Below are 25,889 nucleotides of genomic sequence, written 5' to 3'. Positions count from 1 at the left end.
GGTTAAATCAAATTATTTTTAGCTCATCACTAAATTTTTTAGTCAGTACGATGTAAATGACTAAAAATCATAAATACTATTTGTTTTAAAATTCACTGCGTGTTTTATTTTTATAAATATGCTTGAGAAGTACTTCTGCTAATTTACCTGTTGTATTATTTGTTCAAAAAAGTTTTGGGCTCATTTACCCCGGTCCCTAATCCGATGATATAATTATGTAAGTTAATGATATTTATTTATTGTAAATCTGACATGACAGGTATTAACTCAATGCATTTCAACGGGGTAAACACAATCACCAGTTATTAAATAAATAGTGAGACATTAAACTGGAATCAGTATGAAAATTAGTGACATATATTTTATTGATAATAAAATAGTATATGAGTTTTTAGTAAATAGATGTCATTCGATTTTATTTAATTAATATATTACGATATTTATTCGCGAGGTCAAAAAAATATATGGGAAAATTTAATCTATGATGATCATTTAGAATTAAAATTGTGTAATAATCACTAAATCCGATCTATCAGATACGAAAGAAATTAAAAACCTTAAGTTCTTATGTAATTTGATCTCAAATATTTTAGGATTTAATCACAGACCTATAATACTGGTCTATCATGCTGTTTGTCTTTGATTACTTATTATAATTTGAATCTACTTTTTTTTGTACTGAATATACAGTGATGTACTATATTTACTACAAAAGCAAAAACGTCTATAAACAAATAAAAAACATACTTTGAAAATTCATAATTAAATAGTAGTAAGCCAAAACAAGGCCTGAAATCAGTTTAAATGTATATATATTAGTATAGTTTAATCTAATATAAAAGCAAACTTTTTTGCTAAAATATCAATTAATTTTGTAAATTTTATAAATAAAAATGAATTCGACGATATCTATTTACATTTGTTAACGGTAAAAAAAGTTAACGATAATACTAGTTTTTGTGATTATTGTGGCACAGTGTAATTATAATGGTTGGTTTATAGAAAATAACAATATTTTTATTTCAAAACTCTATCAAAACGTTTGTTCTAGGTGTATTTTATTCAATTCGACTCGCGTACCCTGAGTTTGACACTCCTGCGTTAGATTAATCGAATCGTCGTTTAACCCCAGAAGGAAACACACTCGTCGAGTTCGCCACAAAGTGCGCTAATGTTTGCTTTTGATGTATGTACTTTAGATTTAGACGAGAAGTACTAGGTTCGATTGGAGAGCTTTACAAGCATAGTTTCTCTTGCACTTTGCTCAATCATCGCTTGGTGCAGTTCGTAATTAAATCTATTCGCAACGGAATAAATCAAACATGCCAACGTGCATAAAGCAAACATCTAAAATTCAACGTATGCAATTAAAACTTATTTCAAAAGGGAATTAATCAGAATATGTTATTTTTAAATTAATTTTAAAATAAACTCTTTGAAGAAGAGAAGCGGAGTACAGGAGCGAATAATTCATTATGCGAAAGATAACTTCCGATAAAATCTCTGTAAACTTTTCAAAGATAACAACTGTTTCAAAGATATCCGATTTTTGATTCTCTGAATTCGCCAGTTTAAATTATTGGAATAATTTTAAGCGTGCATACTTTTGGAAATCAAACGAAATTTATGTTTCGTTATTAAGACTTATCTTTCCTACGCGTATCAAAAACATTGTTTAAATTTGCAATTTAAATAAACTAAGATATTGGTAAATATAAATAGACATTATATTATTTCCAATAATTCATTCGCTACTTTCTTATGCAAATACTCCATACAAATGCTTTGTTAAAATTGAAAGCAATCACATCAGGGTATACTATTCAAAACAGATTGCGGTACGAAAACCGTAAACGCGTCATTTCACACGAGTCGTTCAGTTGAATAAATACGTTCCAAATTTTAATATCGAGTTTATTAAAACATGGTAACAGTTGCATTTGACATACACGTAATAGTTTCTATATAAATAAAATAACATGCGTGTGAAATGTGTGTAAGAATCAATAAAGAACAGTTATTTAATTAAGTGAAAACAGGCTATTATATACTATATATATTATTTTTATATTTTATACTTTTGCTTTAATATAACAGGCGTAAGCCTAATGCGTTACAATTAAGTAAATCTATACTAACTGGGTAAGTCAATCAGACTAGTAAATGTTAATTACCAGACTGAAAGTTATAATTATAATATATAATCAATAGATATCACTGAAGTTGAAATCAGATTTATTTTATTAATAGCGCATTTTTTTATAAATAAAAATTCGAGTCTGCTGCTGATACTCGAACCCAAAGTTTCTGGGTTAGCAGTCTAGATCTTATAGACTACGCTATTCCTACTCTAATTTATTCTTAATTAATTATTTATAATTTTAATAAAATGCAAATTATATCTGTATTGTTTGAAATATCGCGACATATATTTTTGAAGAGTTTTGATTAAATTATTATATTGTAATAATTTTTTAACATTTTTTCTGTGACGAAATACACGAAAAAATTTTTTTTCTCGCATTTTTATTAATAATTAGGACAAAAATATGAAAAGCACCTAATTCATTATTTAAAAAAATATTTTTATGTACAATATTATAGGTATGGATTATTAAGAAAAGATTCATAGAGTTTATATCATCATTTGCTACAAAAAATTACTTAGCATTTTTTAAAAATAAAACTAGTATTATATTGTAGTACTGATTTACCCTTTGGACGCGTTAATCAAAAATAAATATAATTTTTTTTTTTTTAAAAATTCAAATTTTACTTTGGTTCTGTGTTTAAATGTTCTGATTTTTTAATTTTTATTTATTTAAAATGATATTTTATGTTTATTCACAAAAAAATTTTTTTTCCTAAAAACATTTTTTTTTACTGATTTTTGCGTAAAGAGATAAAAAAATCAATTGAGCGACTGTAGTCGACTATCGCGTCCAAAGGGTTAAAAAGGTTATATGCTAGCACATGTATTCTTTTTTATACGCATAGCCATTAATTTTGAAGCAATTAAATATATTAAAACTTAAAAATATGTTTCACATATGTTTCAAAATATATTTTTAAGCAAAAAAATAAATGGTCAGTATTAAAATTATAATTTATCTGTAACTTTAAATGCAATATTTAGTAATATTTTTTTAACAAGGTTACTTAATAACTTTAAATTTAATTTGTTAAAGTAAATTATAAAAAGCCCCATATGCGATTATTATACCAGTTTTTTTATTAAATTATTATATTTATAAAAAATTTTGAAAATAAATAATAAATTATCGCTCTTTTTAATAGTACCAATTTTCATTCAAAATGTAACTAACCACTTTAAATAAATATCCTTATTGCCCGTTTTATATTACTGTTTTTATAATTAAAAGGCCAGTTGCTTTAATAAGTAATCAGTTTTTAAACGTTCAGTAATTACAGTAAACGGTTATTTAATCTATAATATCGTTAGTAAATAGTAAATGTTATGTTTTTATAGTATTTTTTTATGAATTATATGTTAGATGTATATTGCAAAAAATATATCGATAAAATACTGCGTTCCTAATCATTTTAATACTAAGATAATAAGGTATAAATGTAATGATAAAAATAATTATTTTAATTAGCAGCATTAGAACTTTACTGACCATGTGTCATTATAAAGCGACCCTATTAAATAATATTACTGATCATTACATTTAAAAGTTTTTATTAAAAACTGACTGTTTAATTTGCTTTCTTTTATAAACCAAAATCAAACACAATTGCTGTCTCAATTAATGGTTTTTATTTAAGAAAATACATACCTAAATTAGTAATATGAATATATGCACATATATTGATAAACTTTAAATTTATTAAAAATATATGCCTCTTAATAAATATTATTTTAAAATATTCGAAGCACGATGACCGACATAAATCTTAATTGTTTTTTAATTTAATCATTTCTAAATTTCCTGAACGCAAACCATAAATAATTTAGTTAAAATATCACAAAAAGCTAGGTTATGAGCAGAGAACGCTAAATTATGTGCGCGTAGTGCAAAACAGCCGTCAATAGGCTGTAATAAGAATTATTTCTCATAGTTCCTAATTGATTATGTTAGTAAATGTGATTTCTTTTTTATTATTAAATAATTAAAGCATTAATAAATGTGTAATATATAAAAAAATAAATAGTTTACTATAAATGCAATTAAAAACAACATAAATATTTATGGAAAAATACGTAAAATTAACTCACTACTCAAAGGGTTAAAATATTTAAATATCAGATTAATGTTTTTTGTAATAAAAAAATATAATAAATATTATTCCAGAAAAATTACATAATTTAAATGGTAACGCGTCACACGTAGTTGTAAAATTTTTTAATTAATTGAAACTAAAAAAAAACTATATAGATCAAAAATTAATCATATACTAAACATATTACTACGATCACAAAAAAATATTATCTGTAAAATACTATGCAATTATTTTGTAGCATTCTTTATACAAACGCATTGTTTAAAATCAATATTAACGAATAACTTAGGAATTCGCTTTCAATGTTTGAAAGTAATCTTATTATTGTTCTCGCATTCTTTATTATTTAATCTATTTTTTTTAAATACCCTTTTGCTAAATCAGGTAAATAAGAAGAATCTGCTTGTAATTATCATAGTAAATCTATTCATATTTTACTTGTTGAGACCATTTTTTTATTCGGCAAGACCGATATATATATATTTTTATTATCATTTTGCAAGAATCGAGCATTCGACTTTCTTCTTTGCTTTTTCATTAAAATTTGTCGTTATGATCCACTAAGATACTAAGATATTCTAAAAAATATTATTGCAAGAGCTTTAGCAGCCTTTTTTGTTGCATAAGTTTTGTTTCACTAATAGTAACTGATCGTTTGAAAAAAATATGCATTGCATTATCTATAGAGTAAGTAAGCCATTCTGATCACAACAGTCCTGATAAATTAATTTTTGTACTTCCAAGCAGTCATGCAGTATCTAATGAACTTTTTTGGAAGTCTTATTTATCACTATTTTTTACAGCAGTATTATTTTTTCGACTTAGCAGAATAACATGTATATTATTTACACCTTCTTATTATAAAAAAAGGTAATAAGTTGCTCTTTGCGAATTAATTGTTAAAACGTACAAGTTTCTTCAGCGCTTAGGAAATATTTACAGCATTGTCTATCATATTCAATAAAAAAATATTTAGATTTCTAGATATTTTTTTAAAGCTTAGTGCTTATTTTTTGAAATGTTGCGCGTTGTCTGATAACTAAAACTTAAAAGTAAACTTATTCTATGATTGCAACTAAAATGAAGCATTGGGGATATGATCTAGCTGATGAATCTACCTGTTTCGAGTTCCTATTCGTTAGCAGTGTGTCGCCAAACATGCGAGGTACGAGGTCCTGAGAAGGACGCTGAGGAGTGGATACTGGTCCGGGAGTGGAAGCGGGAGCTTGAGCTGGAATTGTACCAGAGCGGCTACTGGAAGCTGGAGAGCCAGGAGCAGAAGAACCACCGACTGTAGGTGTTGGTACTTGGAGGCTTCCCCAACGATTCGGCGATCTATAAAGAAAGCAAATTTATCAATTCGTGCTTGTTTAGAAATAATTCATTATGCAATTGATACTTACCCTACAATGTCTTCGTCGATCGGTTCTGTGTATGCCAAAGGAAACCATCCAGTCAGAAGAGTACGCTGGTTTTCTCCGTACTGCCAGCCCTTGGTACGTTCGCCCAAGAGTGTGAGTATATCTCCTTCGAGAAAGCTGAGCTGATTTTCGCCAGAAGACAGATATGCGTATAGAGCGCGAACTAGGGTAGGTCCCCAGTTGGCTCTTGGCAGTGTCATTGATTCACGGGTATTTGGCAGAGCCATCGATTTTGGACGTCGTGTTGGCGTGGCATTTAAGGATTCTAATAAAAAAACATATGTTACTAAAAGCACTATTTTTTAAAGTATTTTGTATGATTGTACAAACCGTCTTCGAGAGAATGAGTACTGGTGGCCAAATTAAAGTCCGACCTGGCCCTTTCTATGGCAACTAGTGGACTTGCGGCTCTGTCCAGAGAACGAACATCCAAGCAAGAAGCATCCATGCTTCTTGTCTTTCTCAATTGCGAGCTTCCAAGGCTAGCTCTCTCTAGCTGTTCAGCCGAAGCTGCTCCTCCGTTCCTTGGACTCGCATAAACGTCTTCGTCAGCCCAAAATGATACTTGCTGCTGCAAAATATTGGTTGAATAATTATAAAACTTTCTCTTACACCTTATCATCAAAGATAAAGAATGAAAATATCTAGGATGAAGAGCTTATAGCAGTGGTTAAGAAAGAGCAGTACTTTTTTTATTCAAGACAGTAAAAATATTGCCAAGCTCCGATAATTGTATTGTATGTTATTTTTTAGAAAATTTATATTTTTACTAGTATTAATATTATTGTTTATTTTAAACTAAATATAGCTGTAAACATTTATTTGCTTATATTTTTGGTTTATTATATTAAAAAATATATTTGCGCTAGTGAAAATAAATATCTACCGGTAAAAACATATTCAGATATGATTTCACTGAAACGCTAGTGAAAATATAACTTCACTGGTAATACACATTCACTGTAATATATTTACTTAAATTTATATGATTGTTCCACATTTAAAATAAAAATGTTTCATCTTAGCGGATGGTCATCTACTACATAAAATAATTTAGGGTTGCAAAAAAAACTCGCTTTTAACAAATTATAACAACCACTCGTTTGGCAAAACCGATAATTTTTGCGTCCATTTATCAGACGGCGTTCCGATTCGATAATTCGATATGCATACACAAGTAGCACATAACACATACGTTTGATTCGAATGTCTGCGTGTTATATAATGGCATTAGTGCATTTCGAAATGCCCAGTGGGGACGGGCGGGCAGTTTCATTAAAAGCATTGTTCTACCTGGTTTCGGCGGTTATTTAATGACCGGCGATATATTGCGCGATTTGTTAATGCGTTTATTACGTAATGCGTTTTTTTCAAACCGACGCCAACGTATGTGTGCTTGTTAATGTATTTTTATATAATATTTATATAGATCTGTTCAAAAAATATATATTTTAATACAGTTTGAGTTCAAACATATGCAAGAGAGCACTCCGTTTCAGCCCGCGTGGGAACTCAACTCAAACTAGCGTCAGTTTTCACTCTATGCACTGTGTAAAATTGAATGTGCTACATACCCTCATCTTGTTTATGAACATGGCATCGACAGCTGGTGGCAGGCCTTCTCTGGAACGTGCAGCTTCTTGCCAATCATCTATGGCAGCGCGATAAGCAGCTGTACCAGCTGCGTGGTAAGCAAGCCAGTGCCTAGCCAATGAGCATTGACGTTCAAGAACGAATCCATATCGACGTCTTTCTTGAGTCATTGCCTGAAAAAAAGATAATAACATTATTAGTAAATAAGAGTTCAAATTGCTTGTTACTAAACATTATTTTTGGTGTGGATTGTGTGGTACAAGTGATACGAGAAACTTTAAAGTGAAGAAGATCATAAGCTTTCTTCTTTAGTAGGTAACGAGTAGGGATTGCAATACAAGTAATACCGGTATTCGGGAAAATTTTTATTTGCTGAACACGATATTTCCATGACTTAGTTTTATCGGGGTAGGATACCAAAGTAGAATTATATTATCTCATTTAGTACAAAGGCCAAAATATCCAAACACCTTAACTAAACGAAAAATTCCACTGGTTGATATTTCGGCGCAATTTAAAAAAAAAGAATTGAACATATACGATATTTTCGTATTTTTGTATATGCGCGACGTGGACATAAAATTAATACATTTGTTTTATCTTTGGCAAATATAACGCTACCTAGCAGTTACCAGTAATTATGTTATGTGACAGAGATTTTTTTTTTATGTTAGGGATGGCTGGCGAAGTGACAACAAAAGCAGGTATTGCATACATAGGCAATTTTTTCTATTATTTGTACATTTTTGTCTCCATTCAGACATAATTTTATGTTTTTACTTAACATTAGTATTAAGTAAGTCTCAATAATTATATTAAAATAAATATTGTATTTGAAAAAGTTGCGCGAAATATATGTTTTTTAAAACCTCTTTTTTATCAGGAAATAATGCATTGATATATTTTTAAAATCAATAAATGACACTGTACACGACCTAGCTTGATTTAATTTTATTTGTATATTATGATATTGATCCATAAGCTTAGAAAAATTTAGATTATCGGAATTAAAAATATATAATAATCCCCAATTTCATCACCTAGACACGATATAAATGAAAATAAAACATATGATTTATATGGGATTTGAACCCAGGTCTTTCAAGTATTTATCACTGGCTATACCACTGGTCTATCGTACTGGTACTGGAATTTATCCACAGAACACATCACTTTGCTTGTTTCCTTTCTACTTTTATTAATAAAAGTTAAGTTGTAGGGAGTTATAATCAAGAATCTTTGAAGCCTGAGAATAACGGCCCTTTTAGCTTCGACCGTCAGATCTGGCTCAACCAAGCAGTTACTTTGAATCTTCAAAAGTTCAACCCGATCTTTGAAACAAATAGAAGGCGTCAAAGACAGAAATATAGCACATATATTATTATTGCACAAATTTTACTAGTATTATTTTTTATTAAATCTTCCATTGTAACCTGACAGGCGTGAGATCAATGCGTTACAACGGGTAAATATGTACCAACTAAGTCAAGCAAACAAAATAAATACCTACATGTAAGTATTAACCATCAGACTGGATGTCAGCGAATTGGTGGCATCTATATTATTAATTATAAATTATTATTTGATATAAAATTTATATTCAATAGATGTCACTGCAGCTGGCGTCAGTTTTTTTAATAATAACGCATTTTTATAGATAAAAATTTGAGTGCCGCTGCCGGGGATCGAGCCCGCAACTTCAGAATTACTAGTCTGAGACGTTACGGGCTACGCTATTCCATCCTTTATACAATAGATATTTTAAAATATAATATATAGCTAAATATATAATAACCTAAATGATACGGTCTAATTTATACCACAGTATAGTCTCAACGGAGTAAAAAATACACGTGTTAGAGAACGCCATTTTTAACGGCAAGTGCTGTTCATTAATTAGTCGTTTTGCATGGCAGCCCTTGGCAATGGCTAATTTAGAACACGACAAGTGCACTTATAAGATCGAGTCACACGGGGTGTGTATAACGAGTATTTTTAACGTAATTCTCTTTTTTGCATTAATATTTTAGAATTTTATATATTTATTATATATATGATTTGAATACACCTACTTAATCACTCTAATTTAGTATTACAATTATCATAACATAATTAAGTGGAATATTGTTTTTACATGAATATGGTTTTGCTATCAAAATTACAATAGAATGTAATGAAAATAGTTGTGTTTTATAATATTGATGGCAAACATAAATAAGGTAAAATTTTTAATCAGCTGTTCTAAATTAAAAGATGTTTTCATTCCACGCATTTCGTTAATGCTGATCGACGTGCCTTTTAACTTTAAAATATTTCAGTGCAATATAGTGTTTTTGCAATAACCATAATTAAATTTCAATATTTTAATGTTGTTTGAGACAATTTAAAATCAAATTACTTTTCTCATTTTATATTAAATAAGTATGAAGCATTAAAATAATAATTTATGGAATATACTGATATAAAAAAATATTATTTATTGTTATAGACATTATGTTTCGATGAACTGGCTCTGAAGTTTCATATCTGTTAACAACTAAGAAACTTTCTATATTGAAATATGTTAGAGGATAATTGTTTGTTGTTTCTGATCCAAGTTTGTTGTTTAAATACTCTCATTAGATCCTTGATTTTTCATTAGTATTTAATGAGTAAAACTTTCTTGGATTCTCCAATATACGTATAGAGTATTATAGTGTTCAAATTAGTCTTAAATTACCATTCTTTTAACAGTTAATTAACATATTGTTTCACTCATTATTTGATTTGATTAAATGTCTATATGAATATCAAATCGATTTATTTAACCATTAATGAAAAAATATTTTATTTAATTAAATTAATCATATTAGCATGATTAAAGTCAAACGAACAATGTACACAAATAAAATTTTAATCAATACTAAAACGCCCGGTTAAAATTAACCGAAAAGCGTACGAAAATTAATTCAAAAGGATCGGACGAGCAAACGACATAACGCGAATACTAAACATTTTTTCGGCACTGGCATACAAATTTTGCGATAAAAACACAGGAATTTATCCTACCTTTGTATTCTACTATATGGTATGTTTAAATGAACCGTTAATACATTTTTCTTATTTTCCACCCCGTTATCCATTATCGATTTCCAGAGCGGTTTGGCACTTAGATACTTTCTCCGATTTCCTTACCCGGAACAGCCGTTCGTGTCTTGTTCCGTTTCGACTACTAGCCTTATAAATCTCGATTAAACCTCTTAAACAACTTTTCAGACCTCGTGTGCGAAGCTGCCGGTATTTATTTTTACTTGAATCTGCAAACTTCCCAAGCGAGCTTTGGATTCATGCATAATAAATAGATACACTGCGAATGCAGTCGTTTTAAATTTAACAGTTAACGGTATATAAACTAGGTTAAAAATATACTATATAATAGTTTTAAATAAAAATAAGCATTTTTTTCTAATAGCTCTTTTTTTATTCATATTTAATAATGCAATTAGCGTAAAAGCGTCATGATTGTCAACCCTTCTATAGTAATTATAAGGAAATGGATTTTGAAATAATTTGATAATTTATTCTATATCTATTCATTATTACACAAACTTCTCATAAAAATAATGTTTAAAGCTCAGATATCTTTTTATGTACTCTATATTCAAATACGTTCTATGAATATAAAAATAATATCAGATTAAAATACCCATATTAAACGTCATTTCATAGACAACAACTCATTACTTATTAACGTTGCATAATCTCATATTATAGTGTTCAAACATCCATTATACGCTAACAAAGCAAAAGTTGAACGAGCAATTCTTCTTTCGAACTTAGCGACGCCATCTCCGGGTAATATTACCCCTAATGGCGTACGGGGGGTGAGTTCTACAGTCCCGGAGGCGAAATTAAGTGGGTAAAAATTGCATAAACGTGGACGAATCATTTTAAACAAACTACCACACAGTGTGTTTGTTTTATTAATAAATTTTCACCGAAAACGAATTACGGTCGTTCATCGGCTCGGAAAATAAATTATCTTGACGCTTCAGTCAAAAACGTCTCATGCAAAGCGAAGAGAGAAAATAAAGACGAAGGAATCGCCGAGGACAAATGCCCCATCGTTTTTTATAACCGTCGTTATTCGCGAGTTCCGCGGGAAAGAGGCTGTAAAATAGGCAGATGAAGAAGAAGACGGGGAATAGAATAAACATATACTCACGTTTTTAAGACTTTGTTCGCAGAAAGAGTCCAGCTTTGTCTTCTCCTCCTCGAGGATCTGCATGTTCTGTAAATAAGATTGTTTACAATAATTTACGTACAACTTCAAAAGTAATTCCCTTAACGTATTAAATTATTTTTAGAATTCGTATTGGTTTTGCCAAAATATTCGGTATGAATGTAAATATAATGAACATTTCTCCTACTACTCGTACGTACAATTTCATCCAAATTATACGATACCCAGAATCAAATTATTTAAGAAGGGATTTCCTGTGGTATTTCTCAATTTATATATGTTCAATACATATATTATTATTAGATTTTACTTACACGGAACAAATGTAACAATAAAAATGTATTTATTTTTTATTAATAGGCAAAGTAAACCAATTTTCATAAATGGCAGTTGAGCAATAAACGTTGTAATATTTTTTATACATATAATATAATATAATATAAAGAGTTTGTGGAAAAAGCACGAAAATAAAAGGTAATATGCATTATTGTTTTCCTATGAATAATGTAATTTAAGTGACTAAGAATCTTTCTTCCGCTTACTCTTTTTAGTTTGGATATAAAACCCAAATAATTAAAAATTTAATCACATGTTTGAAATACAAAATTGCGTATGGTTAAAATAATAATAATAACATTAAAATAATAAAAGTAATTTTACAATTAAATAAACTAAAATTTTAATTTCGATTTTTATGTAATAGTTTTTTTGTTTAAAATTTCAATTATTTTACTTAAAACTGATTATATTTTTTAGATTACAGAAACTTCTCTGTAATTTAAAAAAAATATTAGACGCCATTTTTTCATCTTTGTGTGTACACATAATATTAAAATGCATTTTTAAATAAAATATTCTATATAAATCTATCTTATCTAAAGTTATTATCGTAAACTGCATAATAAAACCTTTAGCTCTTTATCCATGGCCATTCCGCTGGTTTTGGTGCTCTTGGTGTTCTTCTTCCTCTGCCTTTTCATAGCCGCTGCAGCTTTACTGTAGCTCTCCGACCTAAGTTTATGTTGTTGTAGGAATCGCTTCTGCTCGGACTGCAACAAAAATGTCAGCATTATATTACCATAACGTCAACTTTAAGCGACTTTGGCACAAAACAAAGCTGCACTGTTTGTTCCGGTTTTCAGCCATGAATCCCTGTTTACCCCATTCTGACCGAATCGAAACACATTCATATGTCCGAAGAAAGATATTTTTTTCATCTTGCAACGGCACCTGCTACCGACAATAGAGAATCACGAAGTGGCAATTCCTTCCAGTTTGCCTAGACCATAAATTTTAATAATAAATGCGAGGAAGTGTTGTACGTAACACGCAAAGAGGGACCTAGCCTCGATTTCTTGAACAAAGCCATAAAATATGAACGCGTCCCCTCATTTATATTTAACAAGCCATAAATATCTGACGTTTTGTATTTAATTCTATGGAATGAAATTGACTCTTTTTTTTAGTGAGGGAGTGTCCTGAACCTTAGCTGATGTGTACGCTTTTTGACAGTGGAAAGTGACGATGTCTATTTACTTGGCTCAAATATTTGTGCCCAACTTTTGATCGGAAAAATCGGAAGGGTTCTCCCGTGGGGCCTATTTGGTCAAACGTCAAAGGAAAAAATTGCACCGATTCACAATCAGTCAGTATTTTTCGATATTGCCTGTTTGCAGGGCTACGTTTGGAAGCAACATGAAATTGGTTTGTATTTAAAAAATATTATTTTTCGCAAACTAGAATTTAATGATTCAATCTCTAAAACCGCTTGTAAGAGTATAAATTAAATGTATATATTTTTTTCGATTAATTATTTAAGTTAAAGCCTATAATGAAATAATTACAAAAAGAAAAAAATACAAGTGATGAAATTACACAGCAAAAATTACATATTATAAAAATTTATTTCGGTGTCCATATAAAATATATATATAAAAAAAATGTACATTTTTTTTATATACTTTAAATTTATATATAATTTTACTATTAAATTATAAAATTAGTAATTTTGATTGATATGGAGCACTTTTTTATTGATTGTTTAATATTAAAATTAATATTTTTTGTATTGAGCCGGTATAAAAATTAAAACTTATATCAATAATATTTGTTGCTTTATTAAAATTTTTTTTTACTTATAAATAATATAAGTATTATTTTTAGCAATTATGTACCATTGCAATTTAATTTATTGAAATATTTTTATTTAAAATTATTTTTTATTACCAAAAGAATCAAGTTATAAAAAAACAAAACGTTTTGGTTCTGCTTTTAATATTTTATGTGCACACATGAAAAAATAATATACTGCTATTTGAAGCGTTCGAGTGTAATTTCTTCCTTGTGTAATTTTATCACGTATATTTTTTCTTGTGTAATGTTTTTCAATATGTATTTTATTCCGTGTGTAATTTAATCACGTTAAAATAAATTCTGTTCACCTAATAACGACACCATTTAAATTGGATGTAGCGAGTTTTGAATACATTGTAACTGCCGTAGTTTTAATCCGATCTTTATGAAACTTTTGTAAAAAATATACATCGTAATTAGTAGATTAATTTTTAATTTAAAAAAATGAAAAAATATATCTGATAACAAGAATCTTATATAAAAAATAATGAAGTAAAAAGTGTTTTTTATATAATTTTTTTTAATTTAAAAAAAAATATAATACTACATATTTAAAAAACAAAAATCTATATATTTCATAACTTTAGTTGATTTTATTATTTATACAACTATATTTTTTTGTTATATAATATATTAAAATACGTAGATTAATTCTATTGACATTAAAAATATTAATTTTGCTTAAAAAAAGTTAAAAAATATACATTAATGCAATGTTTTTAAAAATTCAGGATATTATAAATAACAGCTTCAAGAAGTATAATTTAAAGTTGAATTTAATAAATTGTAATCTGTGTTTTAAAAAAATAATTGCTATATGTTATATTGTAAAAGTATTTAAAGTAAAGTAAAGTAAAATTTACAGAAGTTTGTTAAGTAAATAATGATTTATAAATCATTCACATCAATTTTTAATAAAAGTTTCTCGTGTAATTGGTAGTTGTTAAGCAAAATTAATGTACATTTTAGAGGTTCTACTTTTTATTAAATTTAAAAATCATGATTGAGAAGAATTTATAAAGAATTAAAATATTGTTTTAATATGCGTTATACATATATGTATTGATTGTGTTATCAATTTGTTTTATTGATCCCAATATTAAAAGCAAAATTAAAAATTAATGATTTAACTTTATTTTTCAATTGACTGGGTTACCATTCCTATTCGTAGTTCTACTCCTATTTCAACTTTCGCCATAATCTCTAGTTTCACTCAAATTGAATCATCATCAGTCAGACAATGTTTGAACCACATAAACATTATTATAAAATTTGAGAGGCACATAGGCTGAAACGCATCCAAAATGGCGCTGCAACAGTGGCGTCATTCGTTAGGCGGCCGATGTCGCAGTCACGTACAAGTGGGCCGTTCCGGATATCCTAAAAGCTCTGCACTTTCCGTCGCCTACATCGTCCGTATAATGCTCATGTCAAATGCACACATGAAGTCTACAATGAAAAGCCAGCATGCAAAATGCACCCTGCTACATTCCGCCCTTTCTCATTACACATAACTCACGAGCTATATAAATATTTTGCAAATCGAAAATTTACCATGAGCTTTCGCTTCAAGGCCGGTACTTCGGATATTTTTAAATATCCAAATAATATGTTTCAATGGATTTGATCACACATTTTTGTAAGCTTTAAGCACCTAGTATTTTGATATTAATAAATTTGAATCCAGAATACTACTATCGAAAGCCTTGATTGTCTACTTATAAAATCGTTTTTGATAGATTAAAAAAATGTTGAATGCATTTTAGGGATAGAGAAGATTCGACTTATAAAAACTGCTTTTTTTAAGTTCTTTGTTTGGCGTCACAGACTTCCCTTTCATGGCAAAGTTATTGTTTCGTAGCGTTTTCAGCTCTGTTTCTAAGCGCACAATCATAGTTTGCAGTGTTTCGACGTTGCGTCAATCACATCGACAATGCAGAGTTACGGTATGTACGTTTCAAAGGTACATACTTACATATTATGCACATGTATATTATAAATTAAATTTCAACATGAAAGCTTCAGATGATTTAATGTGAAATGTTTTGATTTTGTTTGTCAAATTATGAATTGGTTGAATTTTGAACAAGCATATGCGACCGTCAGGTTGTAAATAATATGCACGTAATTAATTCTAAATATGTATACTAAAACAATATCAAAAATATATTATATTCATATCGTTGAGACTCGCGACATGTACACCTTTAAAAACATAGCATAGGATTTTTATAATTTCAAAGGATGGGTTCCTGGAAGGTAGATTCCCTGGAGGCAAATTTTCAAAGATAACTATTTAACTTCTCCCCATCGTGCTCTTAACATAATTTAATATAAGCATTTGTGAATAAAACTAACATTAGTCAACCACAAAGAGTAGCTAACGTATAATTTTATTTAATGTATAGTAGATGATGATTATTATTTTTTAACCAGAATCTAGGTCCAAATCTAAAAATAACTAACAATATCGGTAAATATACCAAATTTGCGTAGCATTAAAAATAAAACTTGTTGGTTTACTAAAGAATATCGACAATAATTATTAATATATTTCTTAATAACTATAAAAAATTTTTAAACTTATATTTCTTAGATTTATCACCTTTATATCGATTTGTGATTTAGGATTCGTATAAATTTACGACTTAGAAAAAAACAAATTAAATATATATAAAAGTGTAGTAAAGGTATTAATTAAAAAAATCAATATAAAATTAAGAATAATGTCTAGTTTGCAATTTAAGCAATTATGACAGTAATATGGACCCACTTTAAAGTGCAACATTAAATTTTTGATTCAGACAGATTATATTAAAAATATATCATATCAAGATTATATGTAAGCAAATATTAATTGTAGGATTATTTACAAAACATAGTAAATCAATATTATTAATATTTCTTCAACTAAATAAGCTCACAATATTTATTAAATAAATTAAAAAATGTACCTTATTATAATTTTATGATAGTTAAAATATAAATACTAAAAGTAAAACTTTCTAAATTTAGTTGTTAATAGCTACTCAGAAGTTTTCAAGTAATTTTTAACATAAGTTTTATTTTTTATATTTTATTTGAATATATACTCTAAGCAGCTTTATTAAAAAATAGACTTTCATAATAATGAAATATAAGTTTTTCAGACACACAATTCATAGCAAAATTATTTGCTGTGAATTGTGTTTTTACTACAATAAATTGTCTATGCTAAGTTTCATAAAGCACTTTAAAACCATAATCTTTAACCGAACCCAACCAAACCTATTTTTAAACAGTTTCAATTATGGCAATATACACCTTGCTGTATAGATACCAGATAAACGCTATTTCAATTAAACTATAAAATAGTATGAAAATATTCACCTGAACGACTTTTGTGTCCTTTTCCAAATTGGTCTCGAGAGGTACCAGAAGGTCCACGTAAAACGCCTTCAACTGTAACAGAATAAATATACATACATTTATTTTTGATTCTAACATTGTCTTTAAATGTAAAATATCATATATTATTTTTATAAATATTTTTTAAATTTGCATTAAAAACATTTAAACGATATAATAATATTTTTAAATAATTTATATAATTTATAAAAATATTTTTTTAGTATATGATGAATTAGACCGAAAGCTCAATGACCGAATATTATAATACAAAGCTTTATAATAAACATAGTATGATTTATTTTACTGTGATTGGAGTTTGGTAATTTTCTTAAGTTATGCTGCAAAGCAACGATAATATAAGGCTCATCTGAAATTCGCGAGATCAAAGTAAATAGTATTTGACTTTGAATAAAATTGATTGCTTTTAAGCGATATTCAAGTGGATGGAACGTCATTGTGATTAATGAATTATGTTTTATATCAAGCATGTACTATATCTATAAATATATATAATTTTAAAACAAGTAAGTTTATTTTATTATTATTGAGTTCTATATTGAAGTGTAAATGCTTAAAATTGAAATTGGAATTGGCCCGAAAGGCAATTTATTCAATGGCATATGGCGCATGGTATCAATGCGATAAAGGTAAAGGGCGATATTAAATTAATTCCATATATTATAATTGTATACTATAAATATTTAAATTTATATATTAAAATATGAAATATAGTAATTATGTATTCGTTAAAGTTTTTTCTTATACTGTTAAAATTATTTTGCTACTGTCTTAGAATTTAGTTGATATGTTTTATTAAATAAATAAATAAATAAATTTTACTCAAACGTATACAATATACCACATGCTATAGTTCAATCGAGATTGAAATTCTATTTTGTAGTATACATATATATTATAGATAGATAGACACTTCGTACTCCTCCAATTATACATTTCAATTATCACCCTTCGAATGCACCAGTGCAATTGCACACAATGAACACCGGTGATTCAATTAATATAACTAAAAAAGGAAATACAAACTACATCGTGAGATTACACTGAGAGCGGAATTATAATTGATCGGAACTGTTTGAGCGAAACGAACAATTCAATGGCTGTTCTACAATTTTTACAAGAGATACAAAAGTATAAAGAACATTCTCTCACTTTCTTCTGCTATAAACATTCATTATAAAGCTGTTCTTGACGGCGAGTTATTTTAAGCAATAGTTAAGAAGTACTTACTGGTAATAAGGTGGTATTAAAAAACGGAATGAAAAAGTAAGCATTAAAAATGAACGTCACTTTTAGCAAATTATTTTGTGCTTTACTAAAATTTTGATTTTTTTTATAATATAATCCAAAACTAAGATTAAAAATAGTAATTTAATTAATTTTTTTATATACAAATACTGGTATTGACTTAAAAAAATACTAGAAACGGTTTTTGCTTTAAAACTGTGAGTCTTGTAAAGTTTAGTTACATTTATAACTTTTCAAATCTATATAAAATGCATTTTAATTAAGTACTTAACAATTTATTTACATATTTATTAATCGCCTAATATATTTTTGCTAGCACGGCAAACATACTAAAAGTAAACAGCTGCAAAAAAGAATTTTAGGATCAAATCTGTCCATTTATGATGGTTGAATTTTTAATAAAATAATTTGAACTTTAATTATTATATTTTAAAACAAAACGAAAAATACTCACAATGTTCATCTGTTGTTCTTGAATCTCCCTGTACACCTCGACAACTTTCATCAGAGCGGTTCCTGAAAATTAAATAAAAAAATCAGATTAAAAATATATACGTATACATAGCTGTTGTTTATATTTCTACAGCTTAATTAAAATTCGGGTCTGGAGAATTTATACATCCAATTTGGAACGCAGCGTAAATACGTTCAGTGTCAATTTACGTCGCCTCATACAAGCCGATGAGGTATTAGGACCTTTAAAAGGCGATTGTGCGGCAGAATAAAATTCAGTCTTGCGAAAAAAAAATCTAGCCCTAGCGTTCATTATGCCGGATAAAGAATATAATTTTAGGGGTAGGCAGATCGGGGGGCGAGAATGAAATTAAACGGAAGCGGAAGCTTCCCGGGAGCATTCAGTGTATTAACAGTATTCCGAAAACATTTAGGATTTTCCATTTCTGAATTAATTGACTAGCATCACCATAGCTATGGGCTTTATTATTCCATAAAAATCACATCTTGTTACTCAAGGCGATCATTAGGACGGTAATTAAAATGAAGAAAAATATTTATTATGCTCAGTTTGCGATTAGGCTGTGGTAAATTACGATTTAACAGTCAATATTTAAATATTATTAAGTCCGACAACCCCTTGATATAAATTTTTGGTTCATCAGTAATAAGATTTTATCGCTTTTACTTCCGAACGTGAAAGCGCTCATTTACATTGATTATTGGCAATTTATTTTGGTAAAAAGCACGATAAAACTTTTCTGTGGATGTTTATTTGGTTATATATATTAAATTAAGAGAGGCAAAATAAAAAAATAATTCAAGAATCAAAATTATATATAACTGCCGTCTCTTACAATGCTATACTTCATTTTTATTCCTCAATTTATTTGAGATATATTTATATACATTGTATAGCTATTTATAATATTATACGTACAAAAATCTCTTCACCTAATAATTTAAAATGATAAGTAAAAATAAATTTACATTATATATTGTATTATTTATTTCAGTATACAAAATTTTATTCGCCAAACTTGTTTAGTAACAAGATGAAAATAAGATTATTTTTAGTCATTTTTATATAACATAGTTTTGACGTATTTTAATCCAAATATAAATAACGATTTTTAGCAGTAAATATCAAAGAGCCATTGAAAATTTATATCAATTTTTACAATATGAATTTTCACTAGGCAATAATACGACCGTGGGAACTAGAAAGATTCATAATGTGAAAAGTAAAAATTTTACTGAAGATCTGTTGCTTTTATTAGTTTAAAACTAAACTTGTAGATGAGAGTGAAGCAATCATCTGAATCACATGAAATGTTTTAAAGTTAGAGTACTTGAGTTCCTCGTTAAATATGTTAATAAAAGTTTAAAAAAACATATTTGCATGGTTAACTTAAATTAGCTTGGTGAAATATAAAACATATCGTGTACTATGTATTTTAGAATTTATTTAAAAATAATTAACACTAGACATCAACAGAAAAACAAAAATAAATTAATGAAGAATAAAAAGGTTCTTTATAATCATAATAACGCAGAGATATATGAGACCATATTTGCTATGATAACAAAAAATTTGAAATGTAGCTTTATTGCACAATTATAAATTATATACAGATGAAATTCAGTATTGGATGGTAGTGTTTAACGCGAAAGAGGTTGATCAAAAGGGTTGTAGTAGAGGGTCGGGTCATATTAAGAATAGTCTTTATAGTAGCAGAGTTTGTGCATAAAATATGCATGTGATAGACAATGCGCTTTCTGCTTTAAAACCGCTATTGTGGCTTACCAATTGCATTGACGACCTTTGCAAGTTTCACTTTAAGACATAAACATATTTCATTGGTTGAATAATCAAAAGATGCAATTGGCTTACCAACCTCCGCATATGTGATTCGCCAAAGCCGTCTCGAATTAAAATATGTGACAGAATGTGAGTATAAAATATGTGACACTTTGTCACATCGAGAGACGATCAAATGATTCGAGATGGCAGACGATCAGAGACAAACTTAGATAGACAGATGGCATTCGAGGAAAACCGATTGAGACACGCATTCGCACGAGAGTCTCTTTATACATAATAACAATAAATTAATATTAAATAAATACCTTCGGCATCAAAACCGAAAAAACAAGTCCTATAACGTCCATCGCTCTAAAGAAGCAATAGGAAACTTGCGCGTGACTCTTTTAAAGCGAAACCATTGCATCTACTTCGCGATGACAACAAATATAACGAAAAACAGTAATAATTTGTTGAGTTTAATATAACGAAAAACAGTAAATATTTATTTTTTAGTAGTAAAAATATGTTTACGGTGATTAACTCTGGATTTAAGATGTCAAACTAGACCAAAAGATGCGAACAAAGAAAAGGTGGTTTTTGCGTACTTTCCTTTTGGTTAAAGTCAAGGTTTGAATTCCAAAATATATGTTTAAGTGTAGAAGTGTCTTTGAGACTGTTTCGATGGCAAACACAAATGTACGCGTTATTTTAATCCCATCTGATTTATAGCGTGTACTTTGTGACTTGAGCTGTTAAAATTTTTTCACGGTAGTGTTCCATTTTTTTTCTTGACGATTATAACACTTTATTTCTATAATTAAACAGCATAAGTTAATCCCTGTTTAAATTTATGAACCCAAATTAATGAATGATGGATATCTTAAAGAGGCATTGGGAATAAAGTGGTTCATATATAATAAAGAGATGTAGCAGGCGATGCACAAATTGCGGCGCACTCATTTTTTCTAAAGGTATTCATGAACTTGTCAAGCTCTGTAATACTTGTATTTGTCAGATGTTTTTTTAATGATTCACTGTATGAAATAAGAAATCTCTAATATTTATCAGTAACCCCGACCAATCTCAACCCACTACGAGATCCACTCAATCACTGAAATCCTTCACGTAGAAAAAGGTGTGTATCAGATCGCGCGTCGCATTCAATAGTATTTTTCGCGAGTTTTCCCGACGCTCCAGGCCATCCAGGTTAGCATGTTAATTCGCCTCTCGCTAAATCGCACCAAGCCGAGCGAGATAAAAATTTCGGCGGCTGTTAGCGATTCGGGTCACGTTTACTTCTTATCTCTTCTTCGGCTGTGTGCGTATCCGTGTCTATGTGTTTGAGAGCGTTTCTGGTTGAGAAGTATCTCTTTTTCCTTATCCCTGCAGTGGAGCGTACACGTTTTAGCCCTCGCAAAAACCCCATATCGATTTCATCTTGGTTTTAGAGCTCATTTGGAAGTCCGTGCCGATGAACCTGGACGACGTATTCACTTCGTCGATTGGGGCGGTAAATGGGTTAATGGCTCGCGAGTAAAGGGTTATTTAATTAGGCCTTTTAATATTTTTATTATTAAAACTATTCTTAAATAAACATATATAATATAAATAAACTTGCTGATCCACGTGTTATGCGCAAAATAAAATAATAAATATTCTATATTGGTTTTTAACTTGAATACATATTTTTAACTTACATACAAAAATAAGTTACAAACACAGTTAATTGTAAGTTAAATTTGTGGTTCGTTTCCATACATCATTTCATCCGCCACAAAACGTACTGCATCTTGGCAGGAAATTGGCCTGAATTTAATTTGAATTATGCAAAATTCAATATTCGCTAACCGCGTTCGCCGAGGCGAAATGGCGTCGACGTTAATTAACACCCCGGCGCCCGCAGACGTTAACTTTGTGTGTTTTTATTCACGTGTGTGCCGCTATTAATATTAAATTCCGACAATAACTCATTGTCGGGCATCGTTTGGATAATTATTTTCGTGTGTTTTAAACGAAAGAACACGAATGCTCGTCAAAAACACATCGCGCCTAAGCTTTAACCCTCGCATCATTAATAACCACCCTGGATCATATAGCTCTAGATCCATTGAAATTATCGTTTTATTATCAAACGTATTATTGAGATGTTTTTTGGTTATATTTCATTGAGTTACCCGCGCTTCATATAACAGTGAAGCTAATGTATTAAGTTCGCGGTTTAAACTTTTCATGTAAATTTGCTCACTACATTACTGAACTCAATCTTGCATCGTTCACAATAAATATATTTGTTTATGTTCAGAGAATCAAACCTAACAAGTATATATAAAAAAAAACATTTTATAACTATCAAATATTCAGACTTACTTGCCTTTCTTTATCTTAAATCCCCAATGGCTTTATATAAAACCGAAAAATAATAATTTATTTTGAAATGTAAATTTATTATTTATTTATTATAATATTATTGTGAGTGATGATACAACTACTTTATCTTTAGTGACAGTTACTGTTGATAGTAAAGCACTTTTTACTAATTAGAGCTTGTATCATTTTTGTAGCGGAAAAACATTATCATAACGATTAAAGTAATCATTAATGTGCTATATTATTTATTTCATTAGTCTTATGAAAATTACAAATTTTAAGTTGTATTATAATTTTGTTATTTAAAAATGAGTAAAAAACTCCGATTGAAATCTTATAAAGGAACAACTTTTATCACAATTTATCAAATCAAGCTACATGAAATACAATTATGTTATATCGTGGCAGTAAAATGTGGCAAAAAATGTGGCGTAGTAAAATGTGGCAAAAAATTGCATTTATCAATAATTTTATTAAAAAAAATAGCATCACCAAAAATTTCTAATTTATAAATAACATGTTAAAAAATTATTCATACTTAATTTTATTTTTTATATTATGAATCTCATTATCGCGATTTGAGAGATTTCTCCATTACGTCATAACGGGCATTATACAATAATTTATTTAAAAAACAGTTATAGTGCAAACCTAAAATTTGTCTAGCTCGTCATATCTTTAGCCGAAAACATCTTTGTGTTTGGCAAGCTCGCTAAAAAGCTGTGCAAAAGAAGCGTTTTCAAGCACTGACGTCTTGGCCGTAATGAGCAAGAATAAGGGACGCGATCACGACTTAGACACTCAAAAGCTCACAACCGAAAGTCGCCAAGCATTCATCGCTCTTCAGCAACTATAAAAAGTGCTTCATTAAGTACACGCTACACCAAGAATTCAATGAATTATACAATGCTCCTAGCAAAAATACTCCAAGACACAAATACGGATAAGACCTGTACCTTCTCTATAAATACATCTCAGAAAATTTGTCCATTTGCCCCTTTGGCGTTTTGCGTTACTCTGTTATGATTTGTTCTTCATAAGTAATGTTCTACCTCGGACGGCCACCCCAAGAGGTTACTTTCCCTCAAGAGTTTGAATTGTAACCTCAAGACAACAGCGAACTCCAGCGCCGTTGAATTATAGACAATAAAGCCATATTTAAAAAGTCACGAACTAGCGTATCGTACAAAATACGAGTCGCCAATAAATTATTAAAGTGACACGCGCTCCGCATGACGAAGTCGAGTATCCTTTAAGCTTTATCGCAAATTTTAGCCACGTGAATACAAAATCTCTGGTTGAACGGCATTAACGAAAATATTCATGCCTAAAAACATTCATTGGGCAAGGGGATCTACTAAATATGACAACGTGACACTTAGCGATGCTGAAAGATAGTTGATTGTCATCAGCATGTAATAAATTATTATTTGCCACGTGTATGTCGTTATAAAAGAGCAAAAAAATAGAGGACCCAGATTGGATCCTTGTGATACTTCAGAATAAACGATATAGCTACTTAGCAGAGCAACGGTTGCCATAGCTCATATAATTAGTAACTAAAAAATATCTAGTAAGACTGAGAAATTGAAGGTAATTAATATTTGAAGAAGTAGTTCATGAAAAACTTTAGGAAATGCTTTTTTTTAAATCAGTATAAACTACATCGACCTGGATTTTAAAATCGAAGGATTTAGTCACCGCATTCAGACGACACAAGAGGTAAATGTGATATAATAATTAAATGTACTATAGTAACATATTATATTTATATAAATGATTATTAAAAATAAATTTCATAAAATGGCATCAAATCTAGTAAACCATTAAAAATGAATAGTTTATACTCGTTAAATGTTGGAATCAAATAATACAATTATTAAAGTGAGCATATTTCGTGACCAATACAACCTGGACTTAATAGTTTATACTGTTTATGTACAATTTTTGTAGCGATTCATACATAAGCACGAGACATGGAACACGCGCGTCTGAAGTCCCGCGAGCGGTGCCCGCAGTCCTAGTAGCCATTGACACGTTCGCTTACATCTTCCGATCCCTACTTATGTACTTTGTTAAGATATGGTGGATACAAACAACTGTGTACACAAGATAGTATCAAAACAATACTTTACAAATTAAAATTTATTATTGTTTGACCCTCAAGCCACTACTTTAATTTAAAGATTTCAGATCCTCATCTTATGGATAAGTCATTGAAAGTAAATATACCGGCAATTGATAAAAGGATAACTATTAATCCAATCAAAGACTTATATACAAATTATATATCCAAATATTTTGCCTTCAATATAAAAAAAACTGTGACACTGAGACACTTTTTATTTATTACATTATTTAATTAGCTATTAACTTATTTTTTTGAGTTATGTTTAATTCTAGACATTAGCGATTTGTTGATCTAGTATGATTAAAAATAAAAAAAATATGTTAATAAAAAGATATCATACAGGTTCGCCTTTTTAATTACATAATTTAATCAGAATGATTTTTAAAAGTATCTGAAGAGGAAAAATTCATTCTAAGCTACGAACTCGAAAACGTACCCTTAAAAGACATTAATATTATGACGTTGAACAGGGTTTTAATATCTGAGGAAATCCAACCCTCTTCGCTGAACAATTAAGCATATTAAAAAGGGTTAACATTCGTTTTCGGAACGTACCGCGATTAAATCCTCGACGAAAATTTTGCACTTAGATTTGGAATGCGCCTAATTAAACTATAATAATAACTCACGCCACAAATCCAAATTAGCGTCGCGCAATAAATACTCGAGAGACTCGGTCCTTTCGGAAGCAAAAAATAATCCGGAGGCTTTTAATGCTGATCCTCATACAATACACGCCCTTGGGGAAATAATATGGAATTACCCGCTGATCCGCCATAGAAAACGCTAACGGGTCCCTCTCACGCATCGGCGTAATCCGAATTGAAACTTTGTTAATTAAATTCCGATTTGACTTTTCTT

The 25,889-nt window shown here is 29.2% G+C and overlaps 1 protein-coding gene across 3 annotated transcripts in view; it reads right to left on the bottom strand.

The window, feature by feature from the left end:
• The window catches only part of IRSp53 (Insulin receptor substrate 53 kDa), a 319,080-nt gene that overhangs the window by 6,319 nt on the left and 286,872 nt on the right, over nt 1–25,889 (bottom strand). For 2 of the 3 annotated variants that reach the window (XM_088202037.1, XM_088202038.1), the window contains exons 5-12: nt 18,725–18,786; nt 16,984–17,055; nt 12,390–12,530; nt 11,464–11,529; nt 7,241–7,432; nt 5,997–6,237; nt 5,649–5,931; nt 5,364–5,580 (exon numbers count right to left, since the gene is read on the bottom strand). In XM_088202037.1, coding sequence (XP_088058163.1) covers nt 5,364–5,580; nt 5,649–5,931; nt 5,997–6,237; nt 7,241–7,432; nt 11,464–11,529; nt 12,390–12,530; nt 16,984–17,055; nt 18,725–18,786 — 1,274 coding nt within the window. The remainder of the gene's footprint in view (nt 1–5,363; nt 5,581–5,648; nt 5,932–5,996; nt 6,238–7,240; nt 7,433–11,463; nt 11,530–12,389; nt 12,531–16,983; nt 17,056–18,724; nt 18,787–25,889) is intronic. The other variant, XM_088202039.1, reaches the window with a different exon arrangement.

The sequence above is a fragment of the Plectrocnemia conspersa genome, unplaced genomic scaffold, assembly GCF_051122295.1.
Source record: "Plectrocnemia conspersa isolate PC_06_02 unplaced genomic scaffold, ASM5112229v1 ptg000013l, whole genome shotgun sequence".
Lineage (NCBI taxonomy): Eukaryota > Metazoa > Arthropoda > Insecta > Trichoptera > Polycentropodidae > Plectrocnemia > Plectrocnemia conspersa.
This window is presented reverse-complemented; position numbering and strand designations above follow the sequence as displayed.